The sequence below is a fragment of the Carlito syrichta genome, unplaced genomic scaffold (assembly GCF_000164805.1).
Source record: "Carlito syrichta isolate Samal-C Ts95f unplaced genomic scaffold, Tarsius_syrichta-2.0.1 Scaffold311807, whole genome shotgun sequence".
Lineage (NCBI taxonomy): Eukaryota > Metazoa > Chordata > Mammalia > Primates > Tarsiidae > Carlito > Carlito syrichta.
In genome coordinates this window covers 225,855-242,497 of record NW_007255903.1, presented here as the reverse complement: position 1 = coordinate 242,497, position 16,643 = coordinate 225,855, and the positions used below count along the sequence as shown (strand labels likewise).

General features: G+C 52.7%; 1 protein-coding gene across 1 annotated transcript in view; it reads left to right on the top strand.

The window, feature by feature from the left end:
* Window positions 1-16,643, top strand: part of SPNS2 (sphingolipid transporter 2) — a 38,784-nt gene that overhangs the window by 13,378 nt on the left and 8,763 nt on the right. The window contains exons 2-3 of the mRNA XM_008069088.2: window positions 2,137-2,202; window positions 13,555-13,691. Of these exons, the coding sequence (XP_008067279.2) occupies window positions 13,572-13,691 (120 nt within the window). The 5' untranslated portion in view covers window positions 2,137-2,202; window positions 13,555-13,571. The remainder of the gene's footprint in view (window positions 1-2,136; window positions 2,203-13,554; window positions 13,692-16,643) is intronic.

The following is a 16,643-nucleotide window of genomic DNA, read 5'->3' as shown; positions in this document are numbered from 1 at the left end:
CCAACTCACAGCCTGTGGTCTGGTGAAGGGCCTGGCTGGGGAGCCACAGGTGACGCTGACTCTGTGACAGAGGGATGTGATTAGACCCTCATGTCAGGAGGGGAACAGAGGCCCTGGCTTAGGAGAGGGAGTGGGCTGTGGGGCTGGGAGGTGAGTGTGGGTGGCTCCCCCAAATCGGGCCCAACTGTGCCTCCTGCAGGCCCTGATGAGACAGTGAGGTTCATCAGTGAGGCTGGGTCGGGGCACCTCAAGATCCCACTTGGTGGCCCTGCCCTCCACGGGCCCAGGACCAGCCCCTGGCTTCCGCCTTCGAGACAAAACCACAGCCTGCCTTGGCTATTAAGTCATTAACTGGGCCTTACACAGCCTCTTCATTAAGGGTAATTATGGTAAATCCACTCAGGGCATTAACAAGACAGAGGCCAGCTCCTGTGGGTTGTCTGGCTGCTAGGACTTCAGCCAGCCCCACTGTGCCTCCTTGGAAATCACTCCGAATCCCAGCCTGGGTCTTGGGAGGGACAGTGACCTTCCGTCCTCCCTATCCTTCTTGCCTCCCCCAGCTGGCCTTATATTGTGCCTGGAGATTCCTCTTGCCTCGCTTTCCTGATGTGTGACTTTGAGCCCATGGCTTAGCCTCTTATGCTTCAGTTTCCTCATCTGTCAAGTAGGATAATAGTACCAGTCTTCCAGGACTGTAGGGGCTTAATCACACATTTAATGCTCACTAATGTGAACTGTCATTATTGTTAATGCTGCCATCATTGCCGTCATAATGAAGAACTCTGGGAGTGCCCTAAACGCCCCTGTCCCCTGCATGGGGAGCAGGGCTGTCTATCCCTCCCCCTTTCCCTATTCCTTCTCAGTGCAGATGTGCTGTGGTCAGGAGGGCTCTGGCCTGTGGCTTGGGCCCTGGTGTCCTTAGAGATAAGTTGAGGTGGGGGCCCCTGGGGCCTGTGAGGCTGGGGTTGTGCTTATTCAGGGGCCCTGGTTAAGTGCTGTGAGAGGTGGGTAGGGTTTGTGATTCTGCGACTTCCATGCAGCCATGGCTCTGTCTTTTTGTTGGCAGCATGGGTGGTTTCTAGGGGTTCCAGTTGCCCCCCCCCCGGCCTTGACATGCAAAGCCCTGATGGGAGAGCAGATGCAGCCTCAAGAAAGCCCCTTCCTTCAGGAAAGCAGGCCTGGAGCCGTGCCTACTTTCCTTTGCATCCTGGCTCCCGCGTTTGAAATTCTGGGATCCTGGTTCAAACCCTGAGGACAGCTGGGGTGAGCGTGGGTGTGTGACATGCGTGTACTTGTGTACATGTGCAGGGGAGCTGGTGTGAGTGTTGCCATGAGCCGCCCCTGGCCTTCCCTGGTCAGAGGGCTCCCACAGCTTCCAGGGCTGCCCACTGCTCTCTGGACTGTGGGCTCTGTGGTCCCCCTGGGAGCAGGACCCAAGTCTGCTGCTCAGGTCGCCACACTGATCCAGACCTGGACTGCTGCAGGTGGGCAAGAGGCCTAGGCTGGCAGATGGGAGGTGTGTGGCTGCTTACCGGGCTGAGGGACCACAGAGAAGCCTCGCCTATCTCTGCCCCTCAGGCCCCTGTGGTGGCCAAGGAGGGGTGGCATCCTATCCCCAGGCTGAGCATGGGAGACCTGGTGGGAGCAGGAGGGAACCCTGGCCAAACGGTCAGGGTGGAGGTCACAGCAGGGTGGGATTTCTGTATATGGGGCCAGACTGGGCCCTGCAATAAAGAAGGCTGGGCCAGGCGCAGTGGCTCACGCCTGTAATCCCAGCACTTTGGAAGGTGGAGGCGAGAGGATTGCCTGAGTCCAGGGGTTCAAGACCAGCCTGGGCAACTTGGCGAGACCTCGTCTCTACAGTAAACCAAAAAATTAGCTGAGCAGGGTGGTGCACGCCTGTAGTTCCAGCTACTTGGAAGGCTGAGGCGGAAGGATCCCCTGAGCCCAGCAGGTTGAGGCTGTGTTGGCTGTGAGTGTGTCGCTGCATTCCAGCCTGGGCGACAGAGTGACTCCAACTCAAAAAAAAAAAAAAAGAAAGAAGGCTGTACTGGGCCTGGGGATTGCTGGGTGGGGTAGGCCATGGGGACACCAGGGTCAGACATGGCCAGTGAGCACCCTCTGTCTTCCCTCCAGGCGTCCTTCTGGACATCCAGCAGCACTTCGGGGTCAAGGACCGCGGTGCCGGCCTGCTGCAGTCAGGTGAGGCCCACCTCTCACCTCGCCCCTGCCCGGGTTTTGGCCTCGGGTTCTCTTCCTATTGCCTGACATTCTCCACTCGGCCTCTCTTCCCCAGTCCTGACTCCTGAAGAGAGAGAAGGTTTGCACCCAAATCCTATGATGATCACCCGCCCAAGGCACCACTTCACTGAGCCTGTGCTTCCCTTCTTATAAAACAAAATGAATAATACTTGCCCCAAGGGGCTGCGGGGAGAGAATCGAGAGTGCAGGCCGAGGGTGAAGCCCGTGGAGGGGACCCTTCCTTTGGATCCTGGCACCTCATCAGGACCAGGCGGTCCAGGTTCCATCCTGAGGCTAGTGCTGGGACTCTTTAAGTCAGCTGATTGGGCAGTATCAACAAAGCCACGATGACCCTGTATCCATCTCTTACCATCCCCCTGAGCCTGAATCCTTCCGTTATGATCAACTTTGGGAATCATCTCTTAGATGACAAGGCAGAAAACACTGGTCAGCCTCAGAGCGGTTCCCAATCCCAGGGAAGGAGCCCGAGGACCTGGGTCCTGGATTGGCTGTAGGCCTGCGCCTCCCTGCCCTCTTCTCCTTGGGGTCCAGCCTTCTTGTGGCCTGCCAGAGTCAGGGCCCGAGTCTTGGGCCATTGTAAGCTGGGCTAGGGTAGTGTAGGAGGCCATCAGCACACATTCCTGCCTGTCAACCCCTCCTTCAGTGGACCATGTCTCCCTTATCCCCGCCCCACTGCCACATAGCCTGGTGGGAGCCAAGCTTCTGGCTCCCTGGCCTTCCCACTAGAGGAGCTATATTGGCTGTGCCCTCAGCAGGCCACCTCAGGCCTGGGCAGAGATCCAGACCCAGGGCTGAGGGGCAGAAGCCCTGGTCCTGACTCTCTCTGGCCTTGCTCTGTGGCCCTAGCCTGGCCCCTGCTTGTCCCTAGGCCTTTGACCCTGGAGTCTGTCTGGCTGTGAGGCCCAGTCAGATGTGTGGGAGAAAGTCCGTGGTCTGCATTCCAGTCCGTGAACCCCTTCCCCTGCTTGGGGCCCTCCTGGGAGGGAGGGGCTGGCGTGAGCTGGCTGTCCAGGAACCTGCTTGACCTGTCTAGGTGGCATTCCATCAGGCACAATGCCTCCCAGAGCTCACAGAATGCCACAGCCACTCGGCCCCCCCACCCCACTGCCCCCACCAGCTATCCTTTATCCCAGATGGGGACTTGGGGGCTCAGACAGAGGGTGTGATGTCTCTAGGACCTCAAGCAAGCCTTGACTGTGCTAGGATGGGGAGGCTAAGAGTATCCCCTAAGAGTGGCCAGGTCCCTGCCCTGGCAGATATCACCTCTGCCCAGGCCATGAGCCCAACCCCTCCCTTGCCTCTTCCTGGGCCTCCCTGGGTGGGCCAGAACAAGTCAGCTGGTCCTGCAGCCTGAGACAGGTCCCTCGAGTCCTCTGGGTTCTGCCAGTGCTGTGACCAGTATTTAAGTCAGGAAGATTGAGTTCAAGCGTGGGAGGAAAGGGCGGGAGAGAGCCTGGTTACCTAGCCCCTACCCTGTGTGGCCCCTCAGTCTGGGGACCTGGTCTGAGCCTCACCCCCTTCCAGTCCTGGCCTTACTGATTGATCTAGGGTGAGGCTCTACCCTGAGCTTCTTCCATTTAGCCCCTACTGAGTGTGTTCAGGGCTAGCACAGCTGGAAGCAGGGTTGAGGAGGAAGGGTATCTTCCCTAAAGCTGGTGTGAGGGTCAGAGTGCCCTGGTTCCTTCTGCGATGATGTCCCAGGCTGGCTTCTTGGCACATGAGAGAGAAGTCTTACAGTCCCTGCTTATCTTGGTGACCTGAAGGAAGGGGACAAGTCACATCCAAGCATCATCTCCTTTGAGTCTCCTGGTAGTCCTACAGGCTCCCTTTGTCAGATGCAGAGACATTGGTCAAGAGAGGAATGTGGCTTGCTTAAGGCCTGTGGTGGAGACTAGCCAGCCTGAAATGGGGCCCAGGCTTCTGCCTGTGCTGCGCTCTGGCTGGGGACTCCAAATGTCTGGCATCACAGTGTCCCCAGGGTGGGTACCTCTGGGCCATAGTGAGAATTCCCAGTGTTCTCAGAAACCCTCTAGTTCTTACCCCATGGCCCTGCCACCTGCTCCTGGCACAGCTGGGATGGCTCCCCAGGGTGTCCTCACCCCTTCAGGCATCTGAGCCAAGAAGCCAGTCGAACTAGACCAGGATGTGACTCAGTGGGCAACTAGGCAAGTCACCTAATTGGCCTGTGCCCCAGGCACCTGTGTCTTCCTCAAGCCCGATAAGGTCGGAGCCAGGTGGAGGGCGCCAGCCAGGTGTTGGTGCTTGCCCAGATCAAAGACCCAGCCTGAGAGCTAGGCTGCCTGCTTATTTGTGGGTACCAAGGGCTGCTGGTCCAGGAGACAGGTGGCAGGTGACTGAGGATGAGGCCTGGGGCTGCCCCTGCTGTTTCCTCTTGGGAAGAGAAATGCTGGGGAAGAGCCTACTTTTAGCAGCCCCCTTGCAGTTTGCTGCTGGCCATACCTGGCCCCTGAGTTGCCTGTAGGAGCCATTACTCAGTTTCTGCGAAAGCCCGCAGCAGAATTACAGTCCTTGGGTCTTGCTGTTTTGGGAAATCAGGAGCCCCCATGGCCTACACCTAAGGGGGCAAATGCTGCCAAACCTACTGCTTGGGAGGCTCTGTGCTGGGTTCTGTCCAGACTTATTTCCTGCCTTCAGGTAGATTTCCTCTGTCTATGGGAGCAGAAAATGTATCATCCAGTCACTACCCAGGCACAGGGGGACTGTGGGAGCCTGGGTGCATGACTGAGAGTGTGTATCTAACTCTGGCAGGTGGTAGTTGGAGAAGATGAAAAAAGGACACTTGAATGGGGTTTTGAAGGATGAGTTAGAGTTTGTTTAGGGGAAAGGATTTCTAGTCAGTGTGTCAGATTGAGTAGATGTATGAAATCCTTCTCCACTCTCCAAGCTAGATAAAACATGCCAAGAAAACATGTTTAAATTACAAAGCTGAGCTTGAAAGCTAAAACCAGCAGGGAAATTCGCATGTGCCAGAAGCAAAGAGCTGAACTCAGAAATTGGAGTGGGAGCTGGAACTGAAGCCAGGCGATGCAGAGTGTTTAGCGACCAGATAAATGTCTTAGGAGCTTGTTATGGTATTTTTAGCATAAACATTTTTATCATGAGAAATTTTAAACACATAAAATTAAAAAAAAAATAGAATAATACAACAGACTTCCAAATACTCATCAAAGTATCGTCAGACTGGCCTAGGTTCCAGGCATGGAGTTCTTCACTTTGAGTATTGGGCAGTGCAGGCTTGGGTTCCAGTCACATGGGTGATTCCATTTCCACTGGAGCTCCCTAATTCCAGGCTGTGCCTTCAGACTGGTGGGTGGTTTTTCTGGCGGTGTTCCCTTTCATGGGTGGGTGTTTCCTTCCTGACTCTGGCTTTATGCAGGGAGCCTAGGTGCAGTCCCTGTTCTATACAGGCCTGGGGCTTCCACTCCCTTCCCCATGTAGGCCTTATGTTTCCGGCAACCCCAGCAGAAGCAAATCCCAAACTGCTCCTCAGGAGAGACTTCAGGACCCAGAGCCTGCATGGGACACACACATACTCAAATTCAAAATTAATAGAACATACAGGAAACCATCTTTGTGAAAGGGTGTCAGCTGGCTCCAAAAATGGTAAAACAGACTGAAGAACTGCAGTGAATAGACTCAAAGGGATTTTAAAATTAGGTATGCTTAATTTTCATAACTCTAAAGGAAAGGGTAGGATTTATAAAACAAGAATAGCACATGATGAAAAAAGAACAGGGAAAATGTTTAAATGATGAATATTCAAAAAGTCTAGAAGTGAAAAGTATTAAAACATGTAATAAGTAGATGAGCTAATGAGTTAATGAGTAGACTAGACCCAGCTGAAGAGAAAATAAGTGAATTAGAAGATGAATCTGTAGAAATCAGCATAAATGCAGCACAGCATAAAGGGCGAGTGGAAGTGAAGGTTGTTTGTGACATTGCCTAGCTTGAGTGACCTGCGATTCATCAGCCATGGGCTGGAGTGTGGGGGGAATGGAGGGAGAGCAGGCTGGACAGGGAGCAGGGTCTGACTGAAAGGTTTGAAGGTCAGGATATGGCATTTGGATTTTGTCTTGAGGCAATGGGGAACTAGAGAAGGTTTTGGAGCAGGGAAGGTCCCTGTAAGGCCACTGCACTCCAGTCTGGGCGACAGTGAGACTCCAACTCAAAAAAAAGAAAAAAAGATGTACACATCAGGATGTTCACTTTAGGGCCGAGTGTGGGAATAGATGACAAAGGAGGCTGGAGGATACTCAGAGCTGGGGTTTGTGGGGTCTTGAGGAAGTGCCAGGAGGGGGGTGGGGGGATAGTGGGAGAGTGGGGACAGAGGAAGAGCCAGCTTAGACTGAAACCAGACAGTGCCTCTGCTGTAGGGTTGAGTCTTTTTCTGGCCTTTCTCTTTGACCAGCCAGGCAACATCTTCCTGCTTTATCAGATGGATTCTGAAAGTACAACTAAGCAGACCCTGTGGCTGTCCCCTAGGGCCCTCTTGTTCAAAGGGAGTCCCAAGAGCCTCATTTGCCCTGAGGTCTGAGGGTGGTATAAAGGAGGAGGTCATTCCCCTTCCTCTGCAGGAAGTCTGAGCATGGCGGGCTTTTAGGTGCTGATAGGGCCATCTGTCCTGAGTCCTACACATCGGCTTGGTTGGCCTAGGCTGGCCTTGGATGGCAGAGCCTGACCCCACCCTGCCCATGCCTGCCTGAGCATCCTTCCTGCCTACAGGATGTGGAAGACAACGAGTCTTCTCCAAATAGCAGGGCAGACAGAGACTGGACTTTGTAAAAATAGCCCTGGTTCAGCCCAGGCTGAGACAGGAGCCAAATGCAGTCTCCAAGGCCACAGAGTAGGAGCCCAGGGCCTTCCCAGCTCAGATCTTGCTCTCTCTTGCTTCAAAACCACCTTTTGGGGTCAAATAGGCCACATATTCTATGAGGGTGGCTCTTCCCACCATGGAGGGGTTCTGGGGCTGCCTACTGGGACAGAGTCCCCTGCTGGGGTTATTCTGAGTGCTGGGCCACTGTGAGAGGTGAACGGTGTGTGTCTAACACCCCGCGCTGCCCCTCCTGGACTTTCTGATGGCCTCCTGCCAGCCCTGTAAGGAGGAGGGGGTGAGGCGCAGTGCCCAAGGTCCCTTGGTGGCCAGGCTCTGGCTCCTCCCACCCTACTATCTGCAGCCCTGCCCCCCTCCGCCCTGGCTCCCTGCCCTGCAGCTCCATTGTCCCAGACCTGTGGGCTCAGCACACGTGAGCTGAGCGAGGGCTTCCCCACACCCCCACCACAGGATGTCCTCCTGCGGGAACTGCTGGGAAAGCCACCCCTACCAAAACCGGGGTGGGGCAGCCAGTCTGCCCAGAAAGCTCTCCTCAAACAAACAAAGACCACGGGATTGGGGGGTGGTGGGCAGGGGAAGCTTCTAGCCTGGGGGCCTGGCCTGGGTTGGTCTTTATTTTCAGCAGAGCTGCTGCCAGCCTCTGTATCCCCAACGGACATGGTTCACGTGTACGGGCTGTTGCCTGTCCTGTTCCTTCTGCCAGGAACATTCTACCGGCATCCCTACTCTGATTGTGTCCAGGCCCCTCCCCTGGCCTGCGACATCCTCGAGGGCAATGAGGGGTCCCCTCTTCCATCTGCCCCAGCAGAGGGGGAGGCTGCAAAAATGGATTCCATCTCCCTCCTGACCCTGGACTCCCTTGTCCCCAAGGAGAAGACCCTGAGGGGCAGGCAGTGGTCCAGAGCATCTCTGCTTGGCTCACTATGTCATCTTGGGCAAGTTCCTCCACCTCTTGGAAACTCAGTGGCCTCAACTATAAAATGGGGACAAGCTGGGCTCGGTGGCTCAGCCTGTAATCCCACGCTTTGGGAGGCTGAGGTGAGTGGATTGCCTGAGCCCGCGGGTTTGAGACCTGCCTGGGCGGCAAGACCTCATCTCTACAATAAATAAAAAAATCAGCCAGGTGTGGTAGCGCACGCCTGTAATTCCGGCTATTTGGAAGGCTGAGGCGGAAGGATCGCCGGAGCCCAGCTGGTCGAGGCTGCACTGCACTCCATCTGGGTGACAGAGTGAGATTCCAATTAAAAAAAAAATGGGGACAGACATGGGGAGGCTTAGGTGAGCTAAGGGCATGGAGTTGTTTGGCTATGTTACTTAGGCTGGGCCAGCAGGTGGGCATGGGGTGTGCCTGCTTCTTTTTTAAAGATTTTTTGAGTCAGAATCACACTCTGTCACCCAGGCTGGAGTGCAGCAGCACGCTCGCAGCTACCACAGCCTCGACCTCCTGGCCTCAGGTGACCCTCCCACCTCAGCCTTCTTAGTAACTGTGACTACAGGTGCTCGTGCTACTACACCCGGCTACTTTTTGTATTTTTTGTAGACAAAGTCACACTATGTTGCCCAGGCTAGTCCTGAACTCCTGGACTCAAGTAGTTCTCCCACCCGAGACTCCCAAAGTGCTGAGATTACAGGTGTGAGCCTATGCCTGCTTCTGACAGGAGTCTGCCTGCAGTTCTGGGTGCTTCTGCTTGCCTGAGTGAGCAGGCAGAAAGCTAGGGTCGCAAGAGCCAGGAAGGGTACGCTACCTGCTCCACTGTGGAAAGCTGGGGGGATGGACCAGGATGGCCGAGGTCTGGGTCACATCTCAGCATCTCTCTCTCCACTTAGTGGGGGCTTTTCCACATGCTCCACTGTGATGGGGAGAACAAGGCATGCCATGGTTCTCCGTTGCTCTCTCGGAACCAAATCCAGTCTTGGTGTTTAGGCCCAGCTGTCCCTCTACAGCCCCATCTCCCACCGCCCCTCCCATCATCTTCTCATGCTGCAGTCTCATCTGTCTCCTTAATGTCCCTGGCGCACCCTGAACTTTCTCTGACCTTGTGAACATTAGCTGGGACGTACCCCTCTCCCAGCCCAGCAGTCTGTGGAGTGATTTAGAGCAAGGACTCTGGGGTCTGCCGAACTGGGGTTTAAATTCTGGCCCAGCCACACACTAACTGGGTGATGTCACTTCTTTCAGCCTCTATTGTCTGCTCTGTAAGATGAAGATAATAGAATCCAATGAGATAATCTGTGCATATGTCAAGGGTCCATCCCTCGGCCTTGCCTATCATAAGTGCTCCGTAAATGGTAACTGCAGTTATTAACAACAAGCCTTAGGTCTCATTAACCATGATACAATATTGCTTGTAAGACCTGAAATTTATATTTGAGTATGTGTTATTGTATTATTGGTTTTAAGTTATATCATCATGGTAAACTCCTATGCATGCTTCAATGCCCAGCTTTGACATCACCACCTCCATGAAGCCTCCCTTCATTATCCTGGCAGGATTTGCAGCGCTTTGCTGGCTCCCCAAACTTGGCTGTTCTTTAAACTGGGCAACCCCATAGACAGGATCTGCCCCCTTGCCAGACAGGGGGCGACGCCTATTCTGATTCTTCTACCTCCCACTTAGTACGGACAGACACACAGAGAACAATTCTTCCTCCTCCTCCTGGCACATTAAGTCCTGATGTGCCTGGAAATCTCCCTCCTGCCCATATCCTGATCTGATCTTAGGCCGGTCCTGGGAGGCAGGCCCAGCAGGAAAAATTCTTTTTCTAGATGCGAGGAAATAATTTATGCCTTGACTAATCTAAACAAAGGCCCAGTGTTGACCAACGCAGGTCTGCTCTGGGCAGGGTGTGGCATTAAGCACCTTAAATGTGTTAGTTTATCCAGTACTCAGAGCAGCCCGGAGAGTTGCTATTTTTATCTTCATTTTACAGATGAGGAAGTTGGCGTGCTGGTGCTGGCTTCTACTGGCTTATGAGAGTCAATTGTTAAATTTTCAGGAATGGTGGGAGCCAGTTGTTAAATGTGACCGTTGTTAAAAAATTAAATTATTGACTGGGCACCGTGGCGCATGCCTGTAATCCTAGTACTTTGGGAGGTGGAGGCAAGAGGATTGCCTGATTTTCTGAGCTCAGGGGTTCGCGACCAGCCTGAGCAACATGGTGAGACCTGGTTTCTACAATAAATCAAAAAAATTAGCCAGGCATGGTGGCGCACGCCTGTAGTTCCAGCTACTTGGAAGGTTGAGGTGGAAGGATCACCTAAGCCCAGCAGGTCAAGGCTGTGGTGGCCGTGAGCATGCCACTGCACTACCTTGGGTGACAGAGTGAGACTCCAACAACAACAAAAAATTAAATTATATAAACTAACAAATATCTTAAATTAGAAAACAAGATAATAACTACTCAAAAGGCTTCGCTTCCTAATTATGTTGCTACATTTAACGATTTGTTTTTTATTTTTTATGGAGATGAGGTCTCACTATGTTGTCCAGGCTGGCCTCGAACTTCTGGCCTGAAGTGATTTTCTCACCTCAGCCTTCCAAGGTGCTAAGATACCAGGCATGTATTACCGTGCCTATTTAACTATTATCTATGTTCTTAAGGTTAATGATGTCTATCTTATCTGTGGGGAAGAAACACGACACAATGGCGTGTTGCCAGCTCCGATCATGTCAGTAGCTTGAAATCAGGAATGGCAGGATCATTTACACCATGAATGTTAGCAAACATGGCACATCAGGGCTCCCCTCAACTTCCAGCACACCACTGAAGTTGAGACTAAGGAAGCTTGTGACTTGCCTAAGGTCACATCAGGAAGGAACAGAGCTGAAATTAGGCAGTGTGTCTCTGGCGCCCAGATTCACGGACCTCCATGCTGATCCTGCCCAAGGCGCCACATCACACGGAACTGGGATTCACCAGTCTCCTCCTGTGCCACCACCCATACACTCACCAGTCTCCTTTTGCCAGAGTAATACGGGCAGTCCCTCCTCCAGTCTAGTCCGGGGACCTGTGCTCAGCCTCTCGCCCCTCGGTCACTTCCCCCCTCTCCTCCTTCCTCCCCTCTCTCTTTCTCTTCTCCCAGTCCGGCCTCACCAGGGTCTCAGGCCCATGAGGGCGTGGCTGACACCATGCACATATTCAGCCTGGCGGTCAGAGGCCAGCCAACTGCCTGTCTTGTCTGCCCACTCCAGCCTTTGTCTGGCCATCTGCCAGTCAGCTGTGGGACTGCCTTTCAGGGGAGGGACAGGGTTGGGGGGGACTGACCCGCTGTGTGACCTAGGGTCTACCCGGCCTTGCTCTGGGTCCCTGCATCCCACCTGGGACCTCTAAAGCCCCTCCCATCACTGACAGTGGCTCCCTGTGGAGTCCTCTAAAACTCTACGGCTTGCTTGTTCTAAGAGAACAAAACTAGGTTGTGTCACTCCTCTGCTCAGCATCCTCTAGTGTTTTCCTTTCACACCCATGGAAGTCACAGGCATTACAGGGGCCACAAGGTCCACCCCACCCGGCCTCTCAGCCCTGTCTCCTACCCCTTTCCCCCTCCACTCCTCTGCTCCAGCCACTCTGGCCTCTCTCCTGCTCCAGGGCCTTTGCACTCGCTATTTGCATGATTTGTTTCTTCACCTCCTCCAGGTTTTCTCTGTAATGTCATCTCCTCTGACCCCTCTATTTAAAATGGTGGCATTTGCTTTCTGTCTCACATCCACTTGACACTTCCTAGCTCCTGTTTTGGCCCTCCCAACTCTCTGTGACACTTGTCACCATCTGACATGGTGTGTTATTTATTTATTGTTTGTTTTTCTGTTTCTCCTCACTAGAATGAAAACTCCAAGCCAGCAGGAATTTTCATCTGTTTTGTTAATTGATGTGTCCCAAACACCTAAAGCAGTGCCTGGTGCACTGTAGGCATTAAAAAAAAATGGTTGAATGAGTGGATGGTTGGATGGATGGATGAATAAATGAATGACAATGTTGAGAAAACGTCTGTAGCCTGCTGGGAGTGAGGGTGGATATGTGATTGGGCAGGTGTGAGACCTGGAGTTCCAGGCCCAGTTCTGCCTTGATTTGCTGTGTGACCTGGGATAGACCCCTTTCCCTCTCTGGTCCTCTTTCCCAAGTATAATTTGGAGTGCATTGTGGCAAAGCATAAGGAACACAGCCTCTCGAGTCAGATGGGGTCAAATCTACACTGGTACATTTACTGCCATGGGACTTTGGGCAAGTCGCTTTCCCTCTCTGAGTCTGTCTTCTCATCTGTGAAGTGAGGGGAGAAGGGGTAGTTTGGAAAGCTATACGAGGACCATGTGGTGAGCCCTTAGCATAGCGCCTGGCTTGTAGAAAGTGTTCAATAAATAGATCTTGGCTGGGTGCAGTGGCTCATACCTGTAATCCCAGCTCTTAGGAAGTCCAAGGCGGGAGGATCACTTGAGGCCAGGAGTTTTTTGTTTTTGTTTTTTTTTTAGTTGGAGTCTCACTCTGTCGCCCAGACTAGAGTGCAGTGGCACGCTCCTGGCTACCGCAACCTCGACCTGGGCTCTGGTGATCCTTCCGCCTCAGCCTTCCAAGTAGGTGGAACTATAGGCATGCGCTACCACACCCGGCTAATTTTTTGATTTATTGTAGAGATAAGGTCTTACCAAGTTGCCCAGGCGGGTCTCGAACCCGCGGACTCAGGCAATCCACTCACCTCAACCTCCCAAAGCGCTGGGATTACAGGCTGAGCCACCGAGCCCGGCTGAGACCAGGAGTTTGAGACCAACCTGGGCTGTGTAGTGACACCTTGTCTGTACAAAAAAATATTTTAAAAAATTAGCCGGGTGTGGGGGCACACTTCTGTAGTGCAAGTTACTTGGGAGGCTGAGACAGGAGGATCAACTGAGCCATGAAGTCGAGGATGCAGTGAGGCATGATTGTGCCACTGCACTCGAGCCTGGGGGACTGAGTGAGACCCTGACTCAAAAAAATGAAGGAATAAAAATCAGCCGGGCGTGGTAGCGCACGCCTGTAATTCTGGCTACTCGGAAGGCTGAGACGGAAGGATCGCCGGAGCCCAGCAGGTTGAGGCTGCGGTGGCCGGGAGCGGCCACTGCACTCCAGTCTGGGCAACAGAGTGAGACTCCAACTCAAAAAAAAAAAAAAAAAAAAGAAGGAATAAATACATCTTTACTTTTTACAAAAGTACCGAAAGGGCTTCTCTGAAATTGGACAGGCTGTGGACATGCATTGAAGAGGATGGGGTTGCGGGGTCACCTAATCTAGCAAGGCCCTTCTTGCCTCCCCAGGATGTGGCCTAGCTGAAGTTGTCCCTCTCTGAGCTGCTGCCTGGGTCCCTGGCCTAGGTTGAACTTTGCCTCATGGGCACGTGGCCGCAAGCGGACGACAGGTGGGCCCAGTCCCAGGAAGCCCGTGCCACCCCTCACACTCTCCTCTCCCTGCAGTGTTCATCTGCAGCTTCATGGTGGCGGCCCCTATCTTCGGCTACCTGGGCGACCGCTTCAACAGAAAGGTGATCCTCAGCTGTGGCATTTTCTTCTGGTCGGCAGTCACCTTCTCCAGCTCCTTCATCCCCCAGCAGGTGAGGCCCGCCTGGTTTCCCATCTGGCTTTCTGCTCGGCCCATCCCTCTGTCCTGGCCCTGCTGGTGGGTGGCTGGTCTTCTCGGCCTGCATTCGTTTAGCCTGGACTTTTCAGCTCCTTGGCTCAAACCCCAGACAGTTGTCTCCCCAGTGCAGAAGGGTGAGGGGGTCTTTGTGTACTTTTATAAGCCAGCCCTGCAGAGAGAGCCTTCCCCATGCTGGCATGAGCCAAGGGCCTCGCAGCCCCGTGTGGCATCCTGAGCTGCCCTCTGATTTGGGATGGAAGCAAGGAACAGAGTGAGCAAGCTTAGCCTCAGAGTGAGGACCTCGGGTTCTAGTCCTTGCTCTGCCATGACCTGGCTGTGTGAACCTAGGCAAGTCACTATCCCTCTCGGGTTCTTGATCAGTTTGCTCTTTGTCCTTGGGTCAAAGTCCCAGGGAGGGAAACAACAATTCACCATAAAGATGTTTCTCATTTGCCTCTGGGATATTTTGGGTTTGAATATTTCAACTGTGTTGCCTACTCAGCTTTGTGAAATGGAGATACTTACTAAACCTCTCTAAGCTTCAGTTCCATCATCTTTAAAATGGAGACAATACTTCCCAACTTGAAGGTTTCTTGTGAGAAATAGCAGAGTGAATGAATGTCCAGGCCGTGGACAGGAGTTCAACAAATCATTTGTTCTTTGTTCTTTCTTCCAAAGAGGGGACATACTACCTTGTGGGGTAGTAAGTTTCCCATCGCTAGGGGTATTCAAGCAGAGGGTGGACAATCACATGACAGCTGCTGTAAAGAGAGATGAAGGAAGAAGGGGAGAAGACCAGGATCTGTCCCCAAGGAGCTTTCAGTATGACCCTGTCCTCGGGAGCACCCAGGCTTGGGGGTAGGAAGATGTGATAGGAGCTCCCATCCAGGATCTGTCCCCAAGGAGCTTTCAGTATGACCCTGTCCTCGGGAGCACCCAGGCTTGGGGGTAGGAAGATGTGATAGGAGCTCCCATGCTCAGAGCCTTCCAGAGGTACAGAGAGTCCTCACTAAAGAGGGAGCAGTCTCTTGAAATCTAGGGGGTCAGGGAAATCTTCCCAGAGAAAGTGGCATTTGCACTGGCCGGGCAGGACTGGGAGATCAGGCCTTTTGGTGAAGATAGGCAGAGGCAGCCAACCTACAGAGGCAAAAATGGTGGAGCGTGGGCTTCTCACCCATCAGACTGGCAACAATTAAAAAGGCTGACAATACCAAGTGTTATTAAAGCTATAGGGGGTGGAGTCTCAGGCCCTGCTGGTGGGAGTGTAAACTGTTAGAGCTTCTTTGGAGAACCAGGAGGACTACATTTTGGCTAGAAAGGAAGGCGGGGACAGGTCGCGGAGAGCCTTGAATGTCAGATAGGGGCATTCCTCCTTGGGCAGTGCTAAACCCTGAAAGAGTTTGGGGGACAATGGTGGAGTCAGGTCTGGGCTGATGGAGGGGAGACTGGAAGAAGGGCAGAGAGAGTCGGCAGGCTTGTGGGGGACAACTTTGCTTCCTGGGGCAGCTTCATGGAGGAGGGTCGGGCCCAGGTCAGCTGTAGGCCCAGAGTGGCAAGCAGAGCCTGGCAGCCGCAGTCAAAAATAAGGACTGAACCGGAAGCCTCTGGGACCCCTCTGGGCCTTCTCCTTCCCTGACCAGGCCTCTGGTCGCTGACCCCTGGGGCTGCTTCTGGGACTGACCTGGGGGGTCGGGGGCCAGGACCACAATGCCAGGGCTGGGCCCTCCTGGGTGTGTGGAAGGGGAGGGTGTGTTGGGAGAGAAGATGAGCAGAGGCAGAGAGAGAAAGAGTTCACCCTCAATTAATCCATAAATTCATTACAATCACCATCCACGTCCCATGGGGGTTTTTGGCGGACATTGGCAATGTGAGTCTGAAGTTAATTTGGCAGAGAAATTGCCCAGGAACAGCCAAGAACATTGTGAAAAAATAACAAAGGAGATTTGCCTATCAGTTATCAAAATACAGCTATTCTAACTAAAACAGCAGAGGGATAGACTGAGATCAATGAAACAGAGTCTTCGTTTCTGCGGGGATTTAGTGTGGGATGAAAATTGCATCTCAAATAAGTAAGTGGTTTGCTGGGAACTGACTATCCATGTGGATTGAAAGAAAAGTTGGGTCTGTGTTGCAAACCATATTGCAGAATAAATTTCAGATCAGTGGCAGTAAGGCAAAAAGCAAACTCTAAAAATCTAGACCTATAGATTAACAAGAAAAATACAAATAACCCAGTAGAAAAATGGGCATGGGATAGTTCCAGGCAATTCCAGGAAAAGGTGCCCAAATGACTGATCTCTTCTTACATTTAGGAAGAGATGGTGCATAGCCTCTCTAGTCATCAGAGAAATGCGAATTAAAACAATGTGAGCTTCACACCCATCAGACTGGCAACAATTAAAAGGGCTGACAATACCAAGTGTTATTAAAGCTGTAGGGAGTGGGGTCTCAGGCCCTGCTGGTGGGAATGTAAACTGTTAGAGCTTCTTTGGAGAGCGAAATGGCAGAATATTGTAAAATGCTAGCTACGCGCCTGCTGTGGCCCAGCCTTCTACTTGGAATGTAGACCTGAGAGAGAAACTCCAGCTTGTGGACACAGGCATGTGGGGATATTTGTTGCCATACTGAAAAAAAAAAAAAAAAAAAAGAGGGGGCAATAATCTACATTGGGTGTGCACAGATACATGGGATGTATTCATATTTTGAGATTCTTTTTAAAAAAAAAATTATTTGTAGAGACAAGGTCTTGCTTTGTTGTCCAGGCTGGTCTTGAACTCCTGGGCTCAGGCAATCCTCCCACCCTGGCCTCCCAAAGTGCTGGGATTGCAGGTGTGAGCCACCACACCCAGCCCAAGTTTTTTTTTTTTTTTTTTGAGTTGGAGTCTCACTCTGTCACCCAGACTGGAGTGCAGTGGCCGCTCCCGAA